Source organism: Sphaerodactylus townsendi, linkage group LG03 (genome assembly GCF_021028975.2).
Source record: "Sphaerodactylus townsendi isolate TG3544 linkage group LG03, MPM_Stown_v2.3, whole genome shotgun sequence".
NCBI classification, from domain to species: domain Eukaryota; kingdom Metazoa; phylum Chordata; class Lepidosauria; order Squamata; family Sphaerodactylidae; genus Sphaerodactylus; species Sphaerodactylus townsendi.
This window is the reverse complement of record NC_059427.1, coordinates 140845641-140862233: the sequence shown is the minus strand read 5'-3', so window position 1 is coordinate 140862233 and position 16593 is coordinate 140845641. Positions and strand designations below refer to the sequence as shown.

General features: G+C 45.2%; 1 protein-coding gene and 1 non-coding gene across 15 annotated transcripts in view; one reads left to right on the top strand and one right to left on the bottom strand.

Annotated features, from left to right (window-relative positions):
• SMARCC2 (SWI/SNF related, matrix associated, actin dependent regulator of chromatin subfamily c member 2) overlaps window positions 1-6599 on the bottom strand; it is a 48948-nt gene extending 42349 nt beyond the window's left edge. For 8 of the 14 annotated variants that reach the window (XM_048488546.1, XM_048488544.1, XM_048488542.1 and 5 more), the window contains exons 1-2: window positions 6428-6599; window positions 1449-1568 (exon numbers count right to left, since the gene is read on the bottom strand). In XM_048488546.1, the coding sequence (XP_048344503.1) occupies window positions 1449-1568; window positions 6428-6538 (231 nt within the window). In that variant the 5' untranslated portion in view covers window positions 6539-6599. The remainder of the gene's footprint in view (window positions 1-1448; window positions 1569-6427) is intronic. The other 6 variants (XM_048488541.1, XM_048488547.1, XM_048488548.1 and 3 more) reach the window with 1 other exon arrangement.
• Window positions 6600-12294: 5695 nt separating this feature from the next.
• On the top strand, window positions 12295-12376 carry TRNAS-CGA. Its single transcript has one exon. It is a non-coding gene; the product is annotated as a tRNA-Ser (tRNA).
• The last annotated feature ends 4217 nt before the right edge of the window (window positions 12377-16593 follow it).

Here is a 16593-nt window from a genome sequence, read left to right as displayed (position 1 = left end):
TTAATCCAGATTAGAGTGCACCTGCTCTTAACCACTATGTCACTGCTGCTCCTGATACTGAACGCAGAAGGCATCAGGATAAATTCCCAGCATCTCCAGTTAAAAGGTCAGGCAGCAGGTCAGTTGAAAGATCTCTGCCTGAGGCCGTGAAGAGCTGATGCCAGTCTAAGCTGCCAATACCGACCTGGATGGACCCATGATCTGATTTAGTATAAGGCAGCTTCATGTACAATACTGACAAAAGGCCTAAGACAGGGGTGGCCAACCTATGGCACTCCAGATGTTCATGGACTGCAATTCCCAATTGGCCATGCTGGCAGGGGCTGATGGGAATTGCAGTCCATGAACATCTGGAGTGCCATAGGTTGGCCACCCCTGGCCTAAGACTTGCAGTGAAGGATCAAAATCTGCCCAGAAGGCTTAACATTGATTAACAAGATGGAGTAAAGTGCGGCAGAACCACTTGGAAACAGGTGCGCTTTGGAGGTTGAATGAAAAACTTAAGAAACCCAAAAGCAGTGTAATGCGGACTTTCAGGAATTACAACCTGAAGAACGAAGCAGAACAAAATGATTAGTCCTCTGTTGCAAGCCAAGTTACGATCTGATACTAGATCAGTCACTTTTTAAATTAATTAGCTTCACATTGCAGTAGTTTTGAATTTTGATCAGGTATTTTGATATTTTAACGGATATAATTTGGTTTTCTGTTAGATATGCTCTTGACATATGATGTGTATGTTGGCCTCTGACTATTATGCTGTAATTTTCTGGTTTTGCAATAAAAATAATTTTAAAATGAACTGAACGCTAAGCCCACAGTTTTAAAGGAAGCAATTTCTGTAAGCACTAGTCTGCATTACAGACTGGCACTATTAGTAATCTAGTTATGAATGTAATTTGGAACAGGGGTTGTAGTTATTCCCTCAGAGTGTGATGAACTAACCATCTTGTTTACAAGTAGACACCGAGTGGTCCTGCAAAGAACTAGTCCCACTGAAGTTTTGTACATATGACCCATACATGCAGTCTCCAGCATTTCCAGTTACAGAATCTCAGGAGCTGTTCTACACAATTCATAAAATTCACCTTTCCAGGACATGAACACACACCCTTAACTTCATGGAGTAAGTCAGAACGTTCAAGAAGAGAAAGCTACAGTTCCCTCCTTGATGCACTAGTGTACAACCGGTCAAGAACTTGTTACATAGAGAAGAATTTAAAAATAAGACCTGACACTCACAGCAGGAAGTGGGACATTCCCAGAATACAAACCCTCCGGCAACACAAACCATAGAATTAGACCTCTGCCTCTCTGGGTGGTCAGTACTGACCTCTATGGACTATTGTTTTGTCTAACAGCATAAAACAGCTCCTGAAAGGGTTTGGCTTATTGAAAACAGTTTTCAGTCTCCACTACACTGGGATCAGGAAGGCTGAGATACTCACCGGTAACTTTGTGAGAGGCGCATTACTGACATGTTTCCCAAACACTTCCTCTTGGAACTGCAACAGTTGCACCACTAGGCTGGACAATGACTTATTGGTGGGTGGCTCTGCTTGGATATACTGTGGGAATAAGGATCGAAGGTTTACACATCCTACCCTCAGGCTCTATTAGACCCAAACCAAGCCCATGTTTAACCTTATGCAAGCGTCACACAAATCATGCATCATCTAGCGGGTTAGCAGCCAAAACATGGTCACGCCCTGACCTAAAATAAACTACACAGGTGACACTGTCACAATTTTTTTAAGTAAAGGGGAAAAAAGCAGATGGAAGCAATAGGAGGGAGACAGACACAAGCAATAAACTATTTTAAAAGGTCGAATGTGGCAGATTATGATTAAAAGTAGACTTTGGGTTCTGGTTAAGACTCCTAAGTACAGACGCTTCCTCAGAAGGAAAAAGCAGCATTGTAGAAAGAGCCATGCCTGACACAAAATAAACACCATCCTTTTTTTAACATTTTCATTTTTTAAACATACCAATTTTTTTAATAGTTATGTGCCAGCTTTCAACCCAAATGGGGTCCCCAAAACGGTAAACACCAGGTATCATTAAAAAAAAATTAAAACATTAAATGTAGGTATAAAATATAACACATACACACGCACTCACGCATGTATGTATGTATGTATGTATGTATGTATGTATGTATGTATGTATGTATGTATGTATGTAGTAAAAACATATAAACATACAAAACAAAAACACTAAGGGGGGCTGATGGGATTGGGCCAATTGGCCATGCCAGCAGGGGCTGATGGGAACTGTAGTCCATGAACATCAGAAGCGCCACAGTTGGACACTCCTGAACTAAGGCAATGATTTGATTAGAATCACCAAAGATCTGTGGAAACTACTCAAAGCAAATTCCAGCTTTGGAAAGTATGAAAATAAAAAAATCCTGAATAGTAGGAATAACAGGTGATCTCTGCAGGAAGAGGCTGAATTGCTGCACTAATTGTAACAATTTCTCTTAGTTTAGACTTAGTTTAGTTTAAACTTTGTTTAGGCGCAATATACCAGCTACATAGGTAGATCATTATTTTCCACGGTTAGCGTAAGGAAATCACTGTTAAAATGCAGGCAACGATATTCTGGGTCCCAGGTAGCTTGCTTGGGATCTAATTTTGAGTCTTGTATCAAGTTGCACATGGATGCTATGATCAGACAAGAATGTCAACAATGTTTTCAAACTTCTCCTCAAAATATTCTACAGTGCTGCTGTGCTCAATAAAGTTTTATACTGGTGTCCAACAGCCCTTTCTCTGGCCTAATGTGCAGTGTTAATTGCTGAACGTTTAGAATATCAAAAGCCGAATTCCCAAGACAAGAGGTTATTTGAAATCTTAATGCTCCGTATTCCTCTAGGACATCATTACACAATTATATATTACTAAGAAATTTCTAGGGAATTGGATGGTTGGGAAAGGCTGGAGCAACCAACAATAGCTTTGCTCTCATTGTGAATTTCTGCTAACAGAAGAGAGGGTAGTTAATCAAGTTTCCCCCTCCCACAGCAGACTTTTATGCTGTTTCTGAGGGTCCCCTGTTCCCCATAAGCTGCTTTTGGGGGAACATTTTGGACTGTAGCTGAGGGGGAGAGGGGAAGGCAAGAAAGGACGGAGCTGCCAATTTGCAGAAAGTTAATGTAGGATCCAATGCAAGGAGTAATACTCTACTCATGCTGCTCCAGCTGGACTATTTAATTCATCCTTGCTCAGTGGTTCCCAACCTTTTGAGGATGGTGACTCACAAGTCCATATTTACTTTTTACAGTGACCCATTCAAGACATGCCCAATGTTTTTTTTGCTGACCTGTGCAAACAATGACCTATTCATTTTCTATAGTGCCCAACCAGATGTTGAGAAGCCAACAAAGATCACACAAAAGGTATGGCTGCCCTTACTATGAATGCCAAGTGAGTGAGAGTCCATCCCCCTCCCCCCCCCCATCTTCTGCCAGCTGGAGCAGAGTTTGAAAAGGTGTGCTTGGGGATGACTGGGTTGAGGAGACATGCAAAGATGGTAGATGGTAAAGAGAGTAGCAACAAAAGGTTCGGTGCAGTACACCTCCCACAGCAGGTGCAAGGCAGGGAAGCACTGTGAGGAGTTGGGCAAGAGGCTGGGGCTGCTGAAGAACAGCACCAAGACAAAACCCATTCACGCACACGTCTCTTTCTATCCTCCTCTGGTATTTCTGAACAGCATGCTGAACAGCTCCCTGCAACTGGGCAAGCTCCTTTCCATCTTCTTTCCACCACTACCATAAAGTTACCAATTGCTGGATGGCTCCCCCCCAGCGGCGAAGCCACCAGGGGACTGGGGGTGCGCGACGCACCGGGCACACCATTTCTAGTCACGTGGGGGCGGAAAAATCCCCCTCCCCCGTGGCTCCCCCTGTGGCGCCCCCCCACCTGCAGCACACCACCCCACTTACTTTTAGGAATGGAGCAGGCTGGAAGCCTGCCTGTGTTGCCTGGGCATGGTGGGAACTACATTTCCCAGGGGCTCCTGGGAAATGTAGTTCCCACCAGGGCCAGGCAACGCAGGCAGGCTTCCGGCCTTCTTCTTTGGCCTGCTCCTTTCCTAAAAGTAAGTGGGGTGGGGGGTGCGCGCCGTGGGGGGGACAGGGGCGCCGTGGGGGGGGGGCAAAGCCAGGGTGTGCACCGGGCACATTCTGGTCTAGCTATACCTCTGCTCCTCCCCCCCATTATTGTCACAGAGAAGGCAGGGAAATGAGAATGTGAGAAATTGGTGAGGAAGAAAGAAAGAGAAGGATGCAAATGGCAGGAATAGCCATTGGAGAGTACTGGTCTGCAACCCTCTTGAAACACTTTTCTAGGTTATATCCCCTGCTAGTTAGGACACAGTTAGGACACAGGTGAGGGGGGAAAGATATTTGAATACTTCTGACTCTCCCTTAAAAAAAGTCAGAGACATCATATCATATTTTGGGGAATGGAGACCGATCGTCAGCAAAGTTCTGCTCTCGAACATAATCACTGTCCTAGTTGTTACACTTCATAACAATTACAGCTGCTACAACACGTGCTAGTCTCCTAAGAAAAGGGACTGTGCTTTTGGCATGCATATCCAACACTCAGGGCCATTTCAGTGGGTACAGCAATGATCAATCTATGTGCCAAAGCAGTGATATAAAGGAGCCCAGTAATTATGTGATCAGGGAATGAAGGAAATGGTCCCCATCTGACCTTCCCTAAGTGACACCATCACCAAAAGATGGTAAGACCTCCTCCTTAATTTGTCCAATGTGCAAACACCAATTACGTGTGTATTTCTTTTACAATTGGAGTGTTCCAGTTATGTCCTTTTTTGGAAAATGCAAACATTTAAATAATCAGTTGCACACTTCTAGCTTGTTGACAATAGTCTAAGATGAACAGCCAGCCAATGCTATTTTTTTAAAGTTTTAGTTGTAAGCAGCTGAAACAAAAGCAAAGAGTTGGAGGAAGACTTGTGTAAGTAGAGAAATGGTAAATATCAGGTCACGGTGTTTGCAGCTGTCACTCCAAACACAAAGGACAGTCTAGCGACTCATCCTCTCACTCTCACTTGGAAGGTGAGCTAGGAAACAGAGACCCATGCTGCTTTGCAAAAAGGATGCAGCCGTCAAAAAAAGCAGTTCTGACGGGAAATCCAATCCTTTATTCAAGAGGCCACATGTGTCCTCTCTGTCATAATAGAGATATTTATTACCTATCCATGCAACTCAGAATCCCTACTCTTAAGAGAAAAATTGAAAGGAGAAAACTAGCAAGAGAGGGAAAATTCATTTCCGTTCCAGGGCCTTTGGCTCATCTCAGTTAATCAGAGGAGTGGTAAGGAAAAGTGGGGAATAGTAAGGGATCTGTCCTGCAAATGACACCTTGTAAACAGTCATCTGAGAAGAAGCATCTCTTCTTAAATATTATCTCATTACAATGACCTGGAGAGATTCAATGCCAACATGCCAAACATTTCATATTTCTTCAGACAAGGAATCTATATTGGAAGAGTTAAACAAAAGCATAACAGGACTCCCAAAGGAGATGCCTGAACATCTCTCCTAGAAGATCTGACAGGGGTAGGGAGAACCCATTTTAAAAAATAAAATCCTTTCCACAGGCCAAAAAACCCACTGCTCTAGTAGGCAGGAATTATTTCAGATCACTGGCAGAAGATAAGCCATGTGGAAAAAAATGTGAGGTTGGTGAAACCAATGAATGAAAGTTCCAGTGACTGGATCAGGAAGAATCTATTCTATAGTACAATATCTGAGAATAATGCAAAACAGAAATGCAGCGAGAGGTAGGTGAAAGCAACAAAAAGAGACCAAACGAATGGAAAACTAATAGAGATGATGAGTTGTCAAAATGAAACACTGTTGTTCTGGGAGCGGGGTGCAGAATCCAAAAGGTTTAGAAAAGGGAACAGGGTCTCTGCTACCGGGGGGGGGGGGGGGGCAAGAAGGGGAAAGGGCGAAGGCGGGTCCGGCCCGAAAGGCTTTTCCAGATGTGCCAGGGAGAGGTCAGCGGGACCCCGCCCGCCATCCTTGCCGGGGGAGGGGGGGATCCCAGATCCTGCATCCCTTCTGCATGCGGGCGCCCCTCTATTCCGAATCTGCCCTGCCATTGATCCTCTCCCCCCGCGCCCTTTTCCCTCCTCCATCCAAGCCCCTTCTACTCATGGGACGGGGTGCAAATAAATAAATGGGAGGGCGGATATGTGCAATGGGCGAGAGAGCCATGCGCCCGAGGAACATTTGCAAGAGCCGCCGCAGCAGAAGAGAAAATAAGCGCCCTTTCTCTCCCCCACCCCCCCTCGGCAGCTTCGAGAAGGTGTTTCCTTAATGGCAGGGCAGAGCAAGGGCTGGAGAGGACGCAGAGGCAGGCCCAGGCCGGGCGAGACGGGCCGGTACCTTCTTGTAATTCTTCCCCAGCCAGACGCGCGCGCTGTCGAACTGGCTAACGGTGTCCGAGGCCTCGTAGTATTTGACGTTGGGGCCGCCGTCCTTCTTCCGCACCGCCATTTTCCCAGCGCCGCCGGCCCGGGCCTCGCTCGCTCTCCCCGCACCGCGGCTGGCGGTGGCCTCGCTGCGCCCTCTACCGGCTGCTGCCCTGCACTGAGCGCCATCCCGCTACAGTCGCTCGTTCGCTCCAGTTCTGACGCACAGCGACCCCTGCAGGAGAGAACTCGCCTCAGCTAGCCTGACTCAGAACGCCCCCTGCCGCCTAAAAGCCGCATGGCTACGGCCTCTGCGACAGGGAGGAAATAGCTGAAGGGAGAGGAGATCAGGCTGTAGGTTTTGTCTCCGGAACGCGCAGACTCAGGCCTCTGAGGACCTATAGGAGCGTAGCTCGTGACTGTGGTATTAGCGGCAACAATATTTCCACAGGGCAGCTGTATTGCAGCCAAAGAATGGCTTTTACTCATTGCACTAGGGTAGGATAAGATTTCAGGGCCTACCTAGCAGGCCAATTGCAGCCAAAGCATGGCTTTTACTCATTGCACTAGGGCAGGCAGGGGTAGGGAACCTTTAACACTCAAAGAGCCATTTGGACCCATTTTCCATGGGAAAAGAAAACACTTGGAGCCGCAAATAATTTTTGACATTTAAAATAAAGATAACACTGTATATATTGGGTTTTTTTTAACCTTTTACTCTGCTCATTCTGAGAAGCGCATGGATGTGTCCGCCCTGCTGCCTTCAGGGTGGGCAAGGATGGGGCCAGCAGCTTGGCCTTGCCGGCCGCCAGGAAAGCACCCGCCCCGCTCCAATGGGGCAGGCGAGAGGGGAAGCCCGCGGCGCGGCCCAGCTGGCTGCGGGCAGTTGGTGCGCCCGCCATGCTGCCTGCAGGGCGGGCAAGGATGGGGCCAGCGGTTCGGCTCGTGGAGCCACAGTGCAAGGGCAGAAGAGCCGCATGCGGCTCTTGAGCCACAGGTTCCCTACCCCTGCACTAGGGTAAGGATAAGATTTCAGGGCCTACCTAGCAGGCCAATTGCAGCCAAAGCATGGCTTTTACTCATTGCACTAGGGTAGGATAAGATTTCAGGGCCTACCTAGCAGGCCAATTGCAGCCAAAGCATGGCTTTTACTCATTGCACTAGGGTAAGGCTAAGATTTCAGGGCCAACCTAGCAGGCCAATTGCAGCCAGATTTCACAGCCTATCTAGTAGGCCATTTATATGGGTAGTTTGCCATAATAATAGATTATAGCCTCCACAACATCTCCACAATTTCAATAACTGCTCAGGTAGAGAATTAGTCACCCAAGCCTCTTTGTATTTAAGTAAAGTAAGTAATTTAAAAATGTCTTGATTATATGACACCAGCCAAGGACAGATTTTTTTGTGTTCATTGTTTTTAACAGGAATGACGGCCCATGTATCATAAGTTTTGCTTCAGGATGCGGCTCTCATCTGATAGTAAGGAAGGCTATATCCACCATTTAATAATATTATCATTATTATGTTATTATTACTTTTTTGCCTTAATGAAGATTCAAACTGGGAGGATGCAAAATAATAAGGGGAGAGTAAAATGTGCAGTGTGTCTTTCCCAAGCAGTCCAGAGAGATGAATCACAATTGGTAGCCATTTTGGTTTGTCTTTAGCAGTAGAAAAGAGCAAGAGTCCAATAGCAGCTTAAAACTAACAAATTTCTGACAGATGCCTTAAGAAATAAGCTGTGACTCACCAAAGTTTGTACCTGTCAGAGATTTTGTTAGTCTTTAAGGTGCTACTGGACTGTTGCTCTTTTCTAGTCCTGAGATAAACTAATGTCTAGATCAGGCAGGGCCCGGCCCGGCCCCATAAGCTTGCATCCTGGGCCTTTACTTCCTCTAGAACTAAGGATCCACTTATATATTCAAGTTAATGTAATACACATTTGTTAACCATGACTCTATTTTACTGCTTTAAAATATGTTGTATGTAGCAGGAAAAAAAGATAGACTTCACCTTACTTTTTCATTGTGCCCATAAGTATGAAATTAGGGGAGGGGGTTATTATCCACTTAAATGAATTTTACTATTTGTTTAACTTAATTTATACTCAGCCTTCCTCCCCAGTGGGCATCTGAAGAACCTTACCCCATTCTCATCTCCTCCATTTTAACCTCACAATCACCCTGTGAGGTAGATTAAAGAATATGTGATTGGCCCAAGGTCCTCCAGCATGCTTCCATAGCAGAGCGGAGATTCCAGCCTGAGTCTCCCATAATCTTGTCTGCTATTTTAACCACCAAACAACTCAGTTAACCCAAAGAGTCACTGTTCACCCAGGGTGTGTGTATATATATAAAGTGCCATCAACTCACAGCCATCTTATGGCTGCCCTATAGGGTTTTCGAGGCATAGGCTAACAGAGGTGGTTTGTCATTGCCTTCCTCTGCACAACAACCCTGACAGTCAGTGGTTTTCCATCCAATTACTAACCAGGGCTGATCTTGTCTAGCTTTTGAGATCTCATGAGATTGGGCTAGCATGGACCAGCCTGGGGTAAAAATGGATGATCAGCTATTTTCAGTGTGTGGAGTTAGCATATGAAATAACTGTGAATAAACTAAAATGTCCAGTCATTTCTGCATCGCCAGAACCATGCCCCACGTATAAAGGAAGACTTGCTCTATACAGTTATTCCTTCCACATTGCAACTTTCCCCATTGCGACTTTGCTATATCATGGGTGGGCATAAAAAATTAAATGGGAATTTGGGGGGAGTTTTGCTCTCTCAATTTTGCTCTGAGTTCACTCCTATTTCAGCCTTAGCCAATTCTTCTGCAACATGGGCATGGCACTGTAGCCTTTTGTACATGGTTGTAGATTCCATAGGCAGGAATTACACCGTGGAATACTAGTGGTCTACCACTCATCCTCCTGCATCAAGGGCACGGGAGACCCCTGGAAGTTCATAGGAAAGACACACTTCTTCATTAAGATCACTATTGACCCACAGGAGAAAGGAAGCATGGGGGCATGGAGGCTGAAAGAACAAATAACTCCCCCTCTTAGCTCTGATACTTTTCTCCCTCCCCCATAATATTTATTCAAAGATCCTTTCCTAGGACCAGCAGTGAACATCCCTTCTTGGAGCTCAACTCTGCATTAAGAACTACACAAACTGCATACAAAACACCCATTTCCCAAGAATGCTTATGGCCAAAGTGAATTGATTTACCCTTAACACCATGGAGTACCCTCCCCTGCTCCCCGCCCCAACTCCCTTCTTATGCTGTTCCTTAAATGCAGAACACTTCATTGCCCTTGTAAGTGTGCATAAGTATGTATCTATAGCTATAGATTGGCTGAATTTTCACTTCACACATTCAATGGAGTGGGCTCCAGACCACAGGCATTTCTGCCACAATAAATACTATAATTAAAAGTGCCAGAAGACTATTGTGGTTTCGGCTGCAACAGACTAAGCCAGCTGAACCCCACTGCCGTCTCCAAGAATTCTTGGAGCCAGATTAGGAGAATGGGATTCGTGCACTGCAGAATCTGCACCTGGCCCACCCACCCTAGCAGAGGGAGGGGGAGGGGAGGGAGGGGTGGCATGCAAGGGAGGGGAGTGAGTGGGGGGTGGCATGCAAAGGAGGGGAGGGAAGGGGACCCGGCATCTGGACCTGGCCCACCCACCCTAGCAGAGGGAGGGGGAGGGGAGGGAGGGGTGGCATGCAAGGGAGGGGAGTGAGTGAGGGGTGGCATTCCGACACAGAAAAAGTTCAGAAACTCAGAAATGCATAAAATATATGTATAGTATTGGCCATATTTTATCTTTTAATATCACAAATATACACAATTTCTTTTTAAAAGTTAAAATAAAAGAAGAAAAATCAGACTTATTCTCTGCTATGAAAGAGGGCCACAATATTTTACATTGACTTCCAGATCGCAGACGGCACCACACCCCTAACCTCAGCGATTTGGAAGGAATATCTGTACATGCTGCAGAATATGTGATAGCAGAGTGGGCTGCACTATTAAAGATTACTGGTAGGGAAATCACCTTTGTGGTGGGAGTAATTACTTCCCTGAGAGTCAGCATGATGTAGTGGTTAAGGTGTTGGACTAGTTCAAATCCCCACTTGTGCCATAGAAACTTGCTGGGTGATCTCGAGCCAGTCACACACACTCAGCCCTAGCCAGTATTTGAATGGGAGACCTCCAAGGAATACTAGGGTCATGACAGGGAGGCAGGCAACGGCAAACCACCTCTGGAAGTTGCTTGCCTTGAAAGCCCCATGGGTTGCCATCAGTGGCGTATCTGCCTAGTGACAATGGGTACCCCTTGTCCCCGGGCGCCACTCTTCTGGTCACGTGGGGGGCGCAAAATCGGCCCCCCATGTAACCAGGAAGTCCTGCTGTCTCGTTGTTTTTGTATGCCTCGGACTTCCTGCTGCCTCCAAGAGCCCTCAACCCCGCCCTGGACTCCTCCCTCCCTCCCTTCCCCCCTGCCAGCTGGGAGCCCAGCAGGCAGGGGGAGTCTGGGGGGGAGGTGGGCACCCTAAACCTTGCCCATGTCCATGGTGACATGGGCGGGGTCAAGGGCAGTGGGGGCGGAGCTGAGGTGAGCGTGGCAGGGGCAGAGCCCAGGGGGCATCCTGGAGACAATTTGTCTCCAGGCCCCATTTACCCCTGGTACGCCTCTGGTTGCCATAAGTCAACTGTGACTTGGCAGCAAAAAACCCCACACACACCAAAAAAAAAAAACCCACCCTCCCTGTGGGTAATCCCTCTGCAAGCAGAAAATAAGCACAGCAGGCATGGACAGAACCTTTCTTCATCGTCTTTTTTAAATATGGGAAACATTTTTAAGTGACATTTAGTTCCTGCAGTCTGAAGTAGTACAATCTGGATTCTACCCACTTGTTTTGCAGCAAGCATCCACCAGACTGAAGAGGCCTTTGAAGGCAGCAGGAAATGTTTCAAGATATTAAATTCTGTGCGGTGCAAATATGTTGAGAAATGATCATTCCACATTAGATTGTTACAAGTCTACTTGAGGGTGGTGCCGAGGTGGAAAGGAATGAGTCGGATTTATGATCCTGGCAGAGGGAGGGCACTGCCTTTACAGGGATCCCATCACAGCCTCACCAAAAAATGGTTACCAGAGGGGTAGTGGGTTTAGAGCCAAGCCTACCATTAAGCAAGGTGAGGTGTTCACATGTTTTGGGAACCACAGAGGAATGCCAGCTTGTGAGGCCCAAGGGCCCAGAGCATCACCTCCCCTGCCCCACCCATTTGAAAAATGTTTTGCAGTTGGTGGCCCTCATAACCTGAGGCCTCAAACAATCCTTCACTTAAGTGGATTTCTGCAAAGCAGATTTATAACGAGTTGCAATCGTTACAGTTGAATTCGTTTTCCCTCAATGGAAAATGAATTCAACTAGAACGATTGCAACTCGTTATAAATCTGCTGTGCGGAATCCACCTTTAGTTTGTACAAAATCCCAGATTAAGCTTCTGGAGGGGAAGAAATTCGTGTCCTGTGGAGGGAGAGAGATCACAAAGTGTGTAGGAAGCGAGCGAAGGGGGCGAGCAGGACATGGAAGCTGTCCGCTGCGCTGGTGGAAAGAACATCTGGAGACAGAGAGATGGCGATGAAGGAAGAAGGGCGCTGCACTAAACGGCATAAAACCCCTCCTCATCTCCTCCCCTCATGGAAAACAAACAAGGACGCCAGAAAGGTGCTTTTCTCTGCCGATTTTTTAACCCCTAAAAACATATCTAGTTGCTACGTGGATCTCTCTAGCTGAAGCTTTGCAAGCGTTTTGCCTGGGAGTCACGGTGGCCGAGTGGTTAAGGCGTTGGACTCGAAATCCAATGGGGTTTCCCCGCACAGGTTCGAATCCTGTTCGTGACGGTTTTTTATGGAGAAAGGGACTGCCTACTTTTAGCGGATCCTTGGCTAAATGAGAGCCCCGGTGGAGGCAGACTAACATCCCCGGGACGGCTTGGGGCGGAGGGACCGTTCTCGACATCAATTCCCGCACACGGCAAAGCGGCTGGGAACCGGAAGCCTTCAAGAGCCATTTCTGCAAAGAGGAAGAAAGGAGGGAGCTTAGCTGGTGGGGCTGCACCTCTAGGCGGAGCCTTAGCGGTGCAAGGGCTGAATGCGATTCACGAGCGGTAGCCTAAAATGAGTAATCCCGATGCAATTCGAGGGAACGTGTAGCGCTCAGCTGCAACCAAACCACAATTAGCTGTAGCAATCAGGCAAAGGAATACTTTCGTCTGGGCTAGAAAAAGCGTCGTATACTTAAGCCAGGAGCCTTGGAAATAAACGTAAAGATTGGGGCGTCTGCACAGTCTCTATGGGAACAATGTTCAGCCCGTCTGAGTTTTTGAGCGCTGCAATCCTGTGCACTTTTGCCTGGAAGCAGAACGACTGACTTCTGATTGAATATGTATAGAATATGGCAGCAAGACTGCACTGTCTGCATGCATTTATGAGCAAAGCCCCACTTAATTCTGCAGCATTAAGGATAACGGGAAGGTCTAAATAACAAGGCTTGTTTGTTTATAACCTGCTTCTGTTTTCAAGCTTCTTACTAACACCATTCAGCCTTTCTCCTTTTTATCATTAGACCAAGACTGTGAGGTATGACTTGGCCAAGGTTAATTAGGATATTTCCATGGCAGTTTAAGGGTTTTTGGATCTCCTAGGTCCTCTGTGTGTGTGTAAAGTGCCACCAAGTCACAGCCCATTTACGGAGATCCCATTTGGGATTTTTAAGTCAAGAGGCTATAACAGGTGGCTGCCATTGCCTTCCTCTGGATTGCAACCATGGTATCACTTCAGAGTCTCCCTTCTAAACACAAACCAGGGCTGGTGCTGTTTAGCTGCTGAGATCTGACAATATCGGGCTAGCCTGGACCATCCAGCAGGGCAGGTAGATCCTGATTTGGATAATGACATTGTTCTTCCAACTGTAAAGTACATTTGGCATTCATCAGTTTGCTTAAAGTTCAGTCTAGTTGTGAAAATGTGCACATATTGTAAAACTGTGGTTCAACAGGGCTACTGATTTGTATATTTCTGGTAGCAATGGATTTTTCTGAGATTTAAGTATTAATATAATGTAATCTGTTCACAGGACCCTGATATCCACTCATACATTAAGTCAGAGGTGGGATCCAGCAGGTTCTCACAGGTTCCCGAGAATAGGTTACTAATTTTTTGTGTGTGCTGAGAGGGGGTTACTAATTGGTGATTTTGCCACGTGATTTTTGCCTTAGTTACGCCCCTCCTCTCAGCAGTAGCGCACAGAATTTGAATCAGTCTAGCAGGAGGTGCACTGGCATGCGTGGCAGCTTGCGCCTGCGTGCATTCGTTTCCTGCCCAAGGAATGCTCCGCCCCTGGAATGCCCGGCCACACCCCCGTCGTGCCCCACCCAGCTCCATTGGCGCTACGTCACAGTTTGAATCCCACCACCATGGGAACCTGTTACTAAAATTTTTCGATCCCACCACTGCATTAAGTGTACTGAAGAGTGTCTCTAGCAATATGCTTTGAAATGTGATCCTGAATAAATCCGATTTCTCCCTTAATTGCTAGGCTTGAAACATTACAATCTTCTGAAAATTTGAGAATATTTAATTGGGATAAAAAAGGTTCCTATTTTAAAGGTAACTTTAGAGGCCTTTCACTTAGGTGGAAGGGTTCCAAGATGAATACAATCACTGCATAAAGCCAAGAATAGTCATGAACAGATCCCAGTTTGAATGCTATTCATTTTTTCTGACAGTTTTAGCCAGTGGTCCAATGACCCACATAAATAGTAATGAAGATAAGGACCAACCTTGCTGAGAACCTCACTTTTATTCAATCAGCAGAATTAGCAGTTCCCATATTTCAATTTGCCTCACTTGAACAGATCTGGAATTTTCATGTGAAGTATTATTTCAACCTCTTCAAAAATAAGATTTATGTCTAGCTATAAAGTAAATGATAGACAACCAGATGATTGTTTCTTGGGATGTGACAAGAAAATATCTCTAACAAAATGCAGTGGAATAAAACCAGAAAGTTGATTTGCTGATTAAATGTGCTATTAGCATGGCTCGTTAAAATACAGTGATCAAGATGAATCTGTTGCCTAGCAAGGCTATTACCATGTTTCTCCGAAAATAAGACAGGGTCTTATATTAATTTTTGCTCCAAAAGATGCGTTAGGGCTTATTTTCAGAGGATGTCTTATTTTTTCCCCATTATTTTGCGCCCCCATGTAACCAGATCAGCTGTGTCGGAGAATCTGTAACTAGGGCTTATTTTTAGAGTAGGGCTTATATTTCAGGCATCCTCCAAAAATCCCAAAAAATTATGCTAGGGCTTATTTTCAGGGTAGGTCTTATTTTGGGGGGAACCGTATCTGGCATAACTTGTTTGTAATAGAATTTCAGTATCTGCTAATTAGTTTCCATACCTTGGTCTAAGGCAGCTACAAAAGACCAGGCTTCTTCTATACTGGCACCTTGCTTATTAAATTACCTCCCTGCCATATGCTGTCCAAAATTTTATTAGTCTTTAAAGTACTACTGGACTCTTGCTGTTATCTCCTTGCAGTAATTCACCTACACCTGACCTTTTCCGTTTCAAAAGCCAGGATTTTTCATTCTGCAAGGTATGTGCCAATAATTTGTATTCAAAGGAATTCAATCCTGAACAGGTTTACTCAGACGCCTATTAAACTGTCTATTAAACTGAGTTGCTCTTAGAATTGCACTATTCATGAGCTAAAAATGAGATTTACAAGCCAGTTTAATTCTGCTGCTTTTAATCATTCATTTTTCTGATGCTACCACTCATTAGAGATGGCTCAGTTTTTCTGAGAACTTTTTTTTAATGGTTTCATTAATAATTGTATTAACATAGGAACATTTAATACATAAACACTTATGGACTATGACTGTGTAAGGACATACCCTTAAATAGAATATTTTTCTGTGTTGTACAGCAAGTTTTGCTTTCCCCCTAAATTACCTGTGTACAGTTCTGGATTCAATCCTGCCCATGCCTGTTTAGAAAAACTGCCCTCTTCACCTACATGCTTACATGATTATGTATACATGCTAATGTACTGTCTGCTTGATTATTATTGGCTCCACCAATCTTAACAGAATTAATTACACTCACCAACCTGGCCATAGTCCTGCTGGCTTCCTTGATTGTGCTAAATCGCATTAATAAATATACCAACCTGAGCATGTCACTGACTCTCCCAACATGACAAAACCTGTTCCTCTCCTGCAAAATTTTTGCAGAGATCTTGAAGAATCCATATTGGGGGAGTTAAACATAGAGAGGCAACTATTGCAGGAAGCTTGAGAAGTGTTTCCCCTGTCTGATAATTACTTTTTTACAAGGACCATGAATATATCCCTGCAGCATTAAAGGTGTTCAATGTGAAAGTAAGTCAACAGCTCCTTCGTGGATTGGTGCATGGAATAGATCTGTGGAGTGAGTTCACCACATTGTGTGCCATACACTGTCTAATGTTTAGAATTGAGGCAGCATCTTTTGGAGAGAAGGGTCTGGTTAATTACATTTAAATTTTGGACTCACCTAGGCTTCAACCATGAGATAGGAAGTCTTACCTATTTATTATTACCCAAGCTTCAATCCTCAGCTTGGTGGATGCTTATTGAATCTGAAATACTTTCTTTAGGTCTCTGTCTTGAAGCTCTTACAATGTTATTAGGTAATGAAATGATACAAACTCTAAAGGAAAGGTTAATAGATCAAGAATACCAGACATTGATTGGTGAAGCTAGAAAGTTCTGCTCTCCTTTGCACTTTGGAATTCTTCTTGAAATTGGTTGTATGGCTAACAATTTACTTCAACTATCTGAGCCTTGTCAGCGATGGGCTTTTATCTGTACTAGATGCAGTGTGCTCCCTTCCACCTTACTTTAAGGTGGGCAGTTAAAAATCCAATTTCAGAACTGTGCATTCAACTTTAATGCAGTTAAGACACTGAGCCATACCTTGTTTTATGGTCCTAGTTTTGTATCTTTAAGAACTAATTTACTTCTACCAGTACCAGACAGGAAACAATGTAGTTCAGTGTATTGTCGAA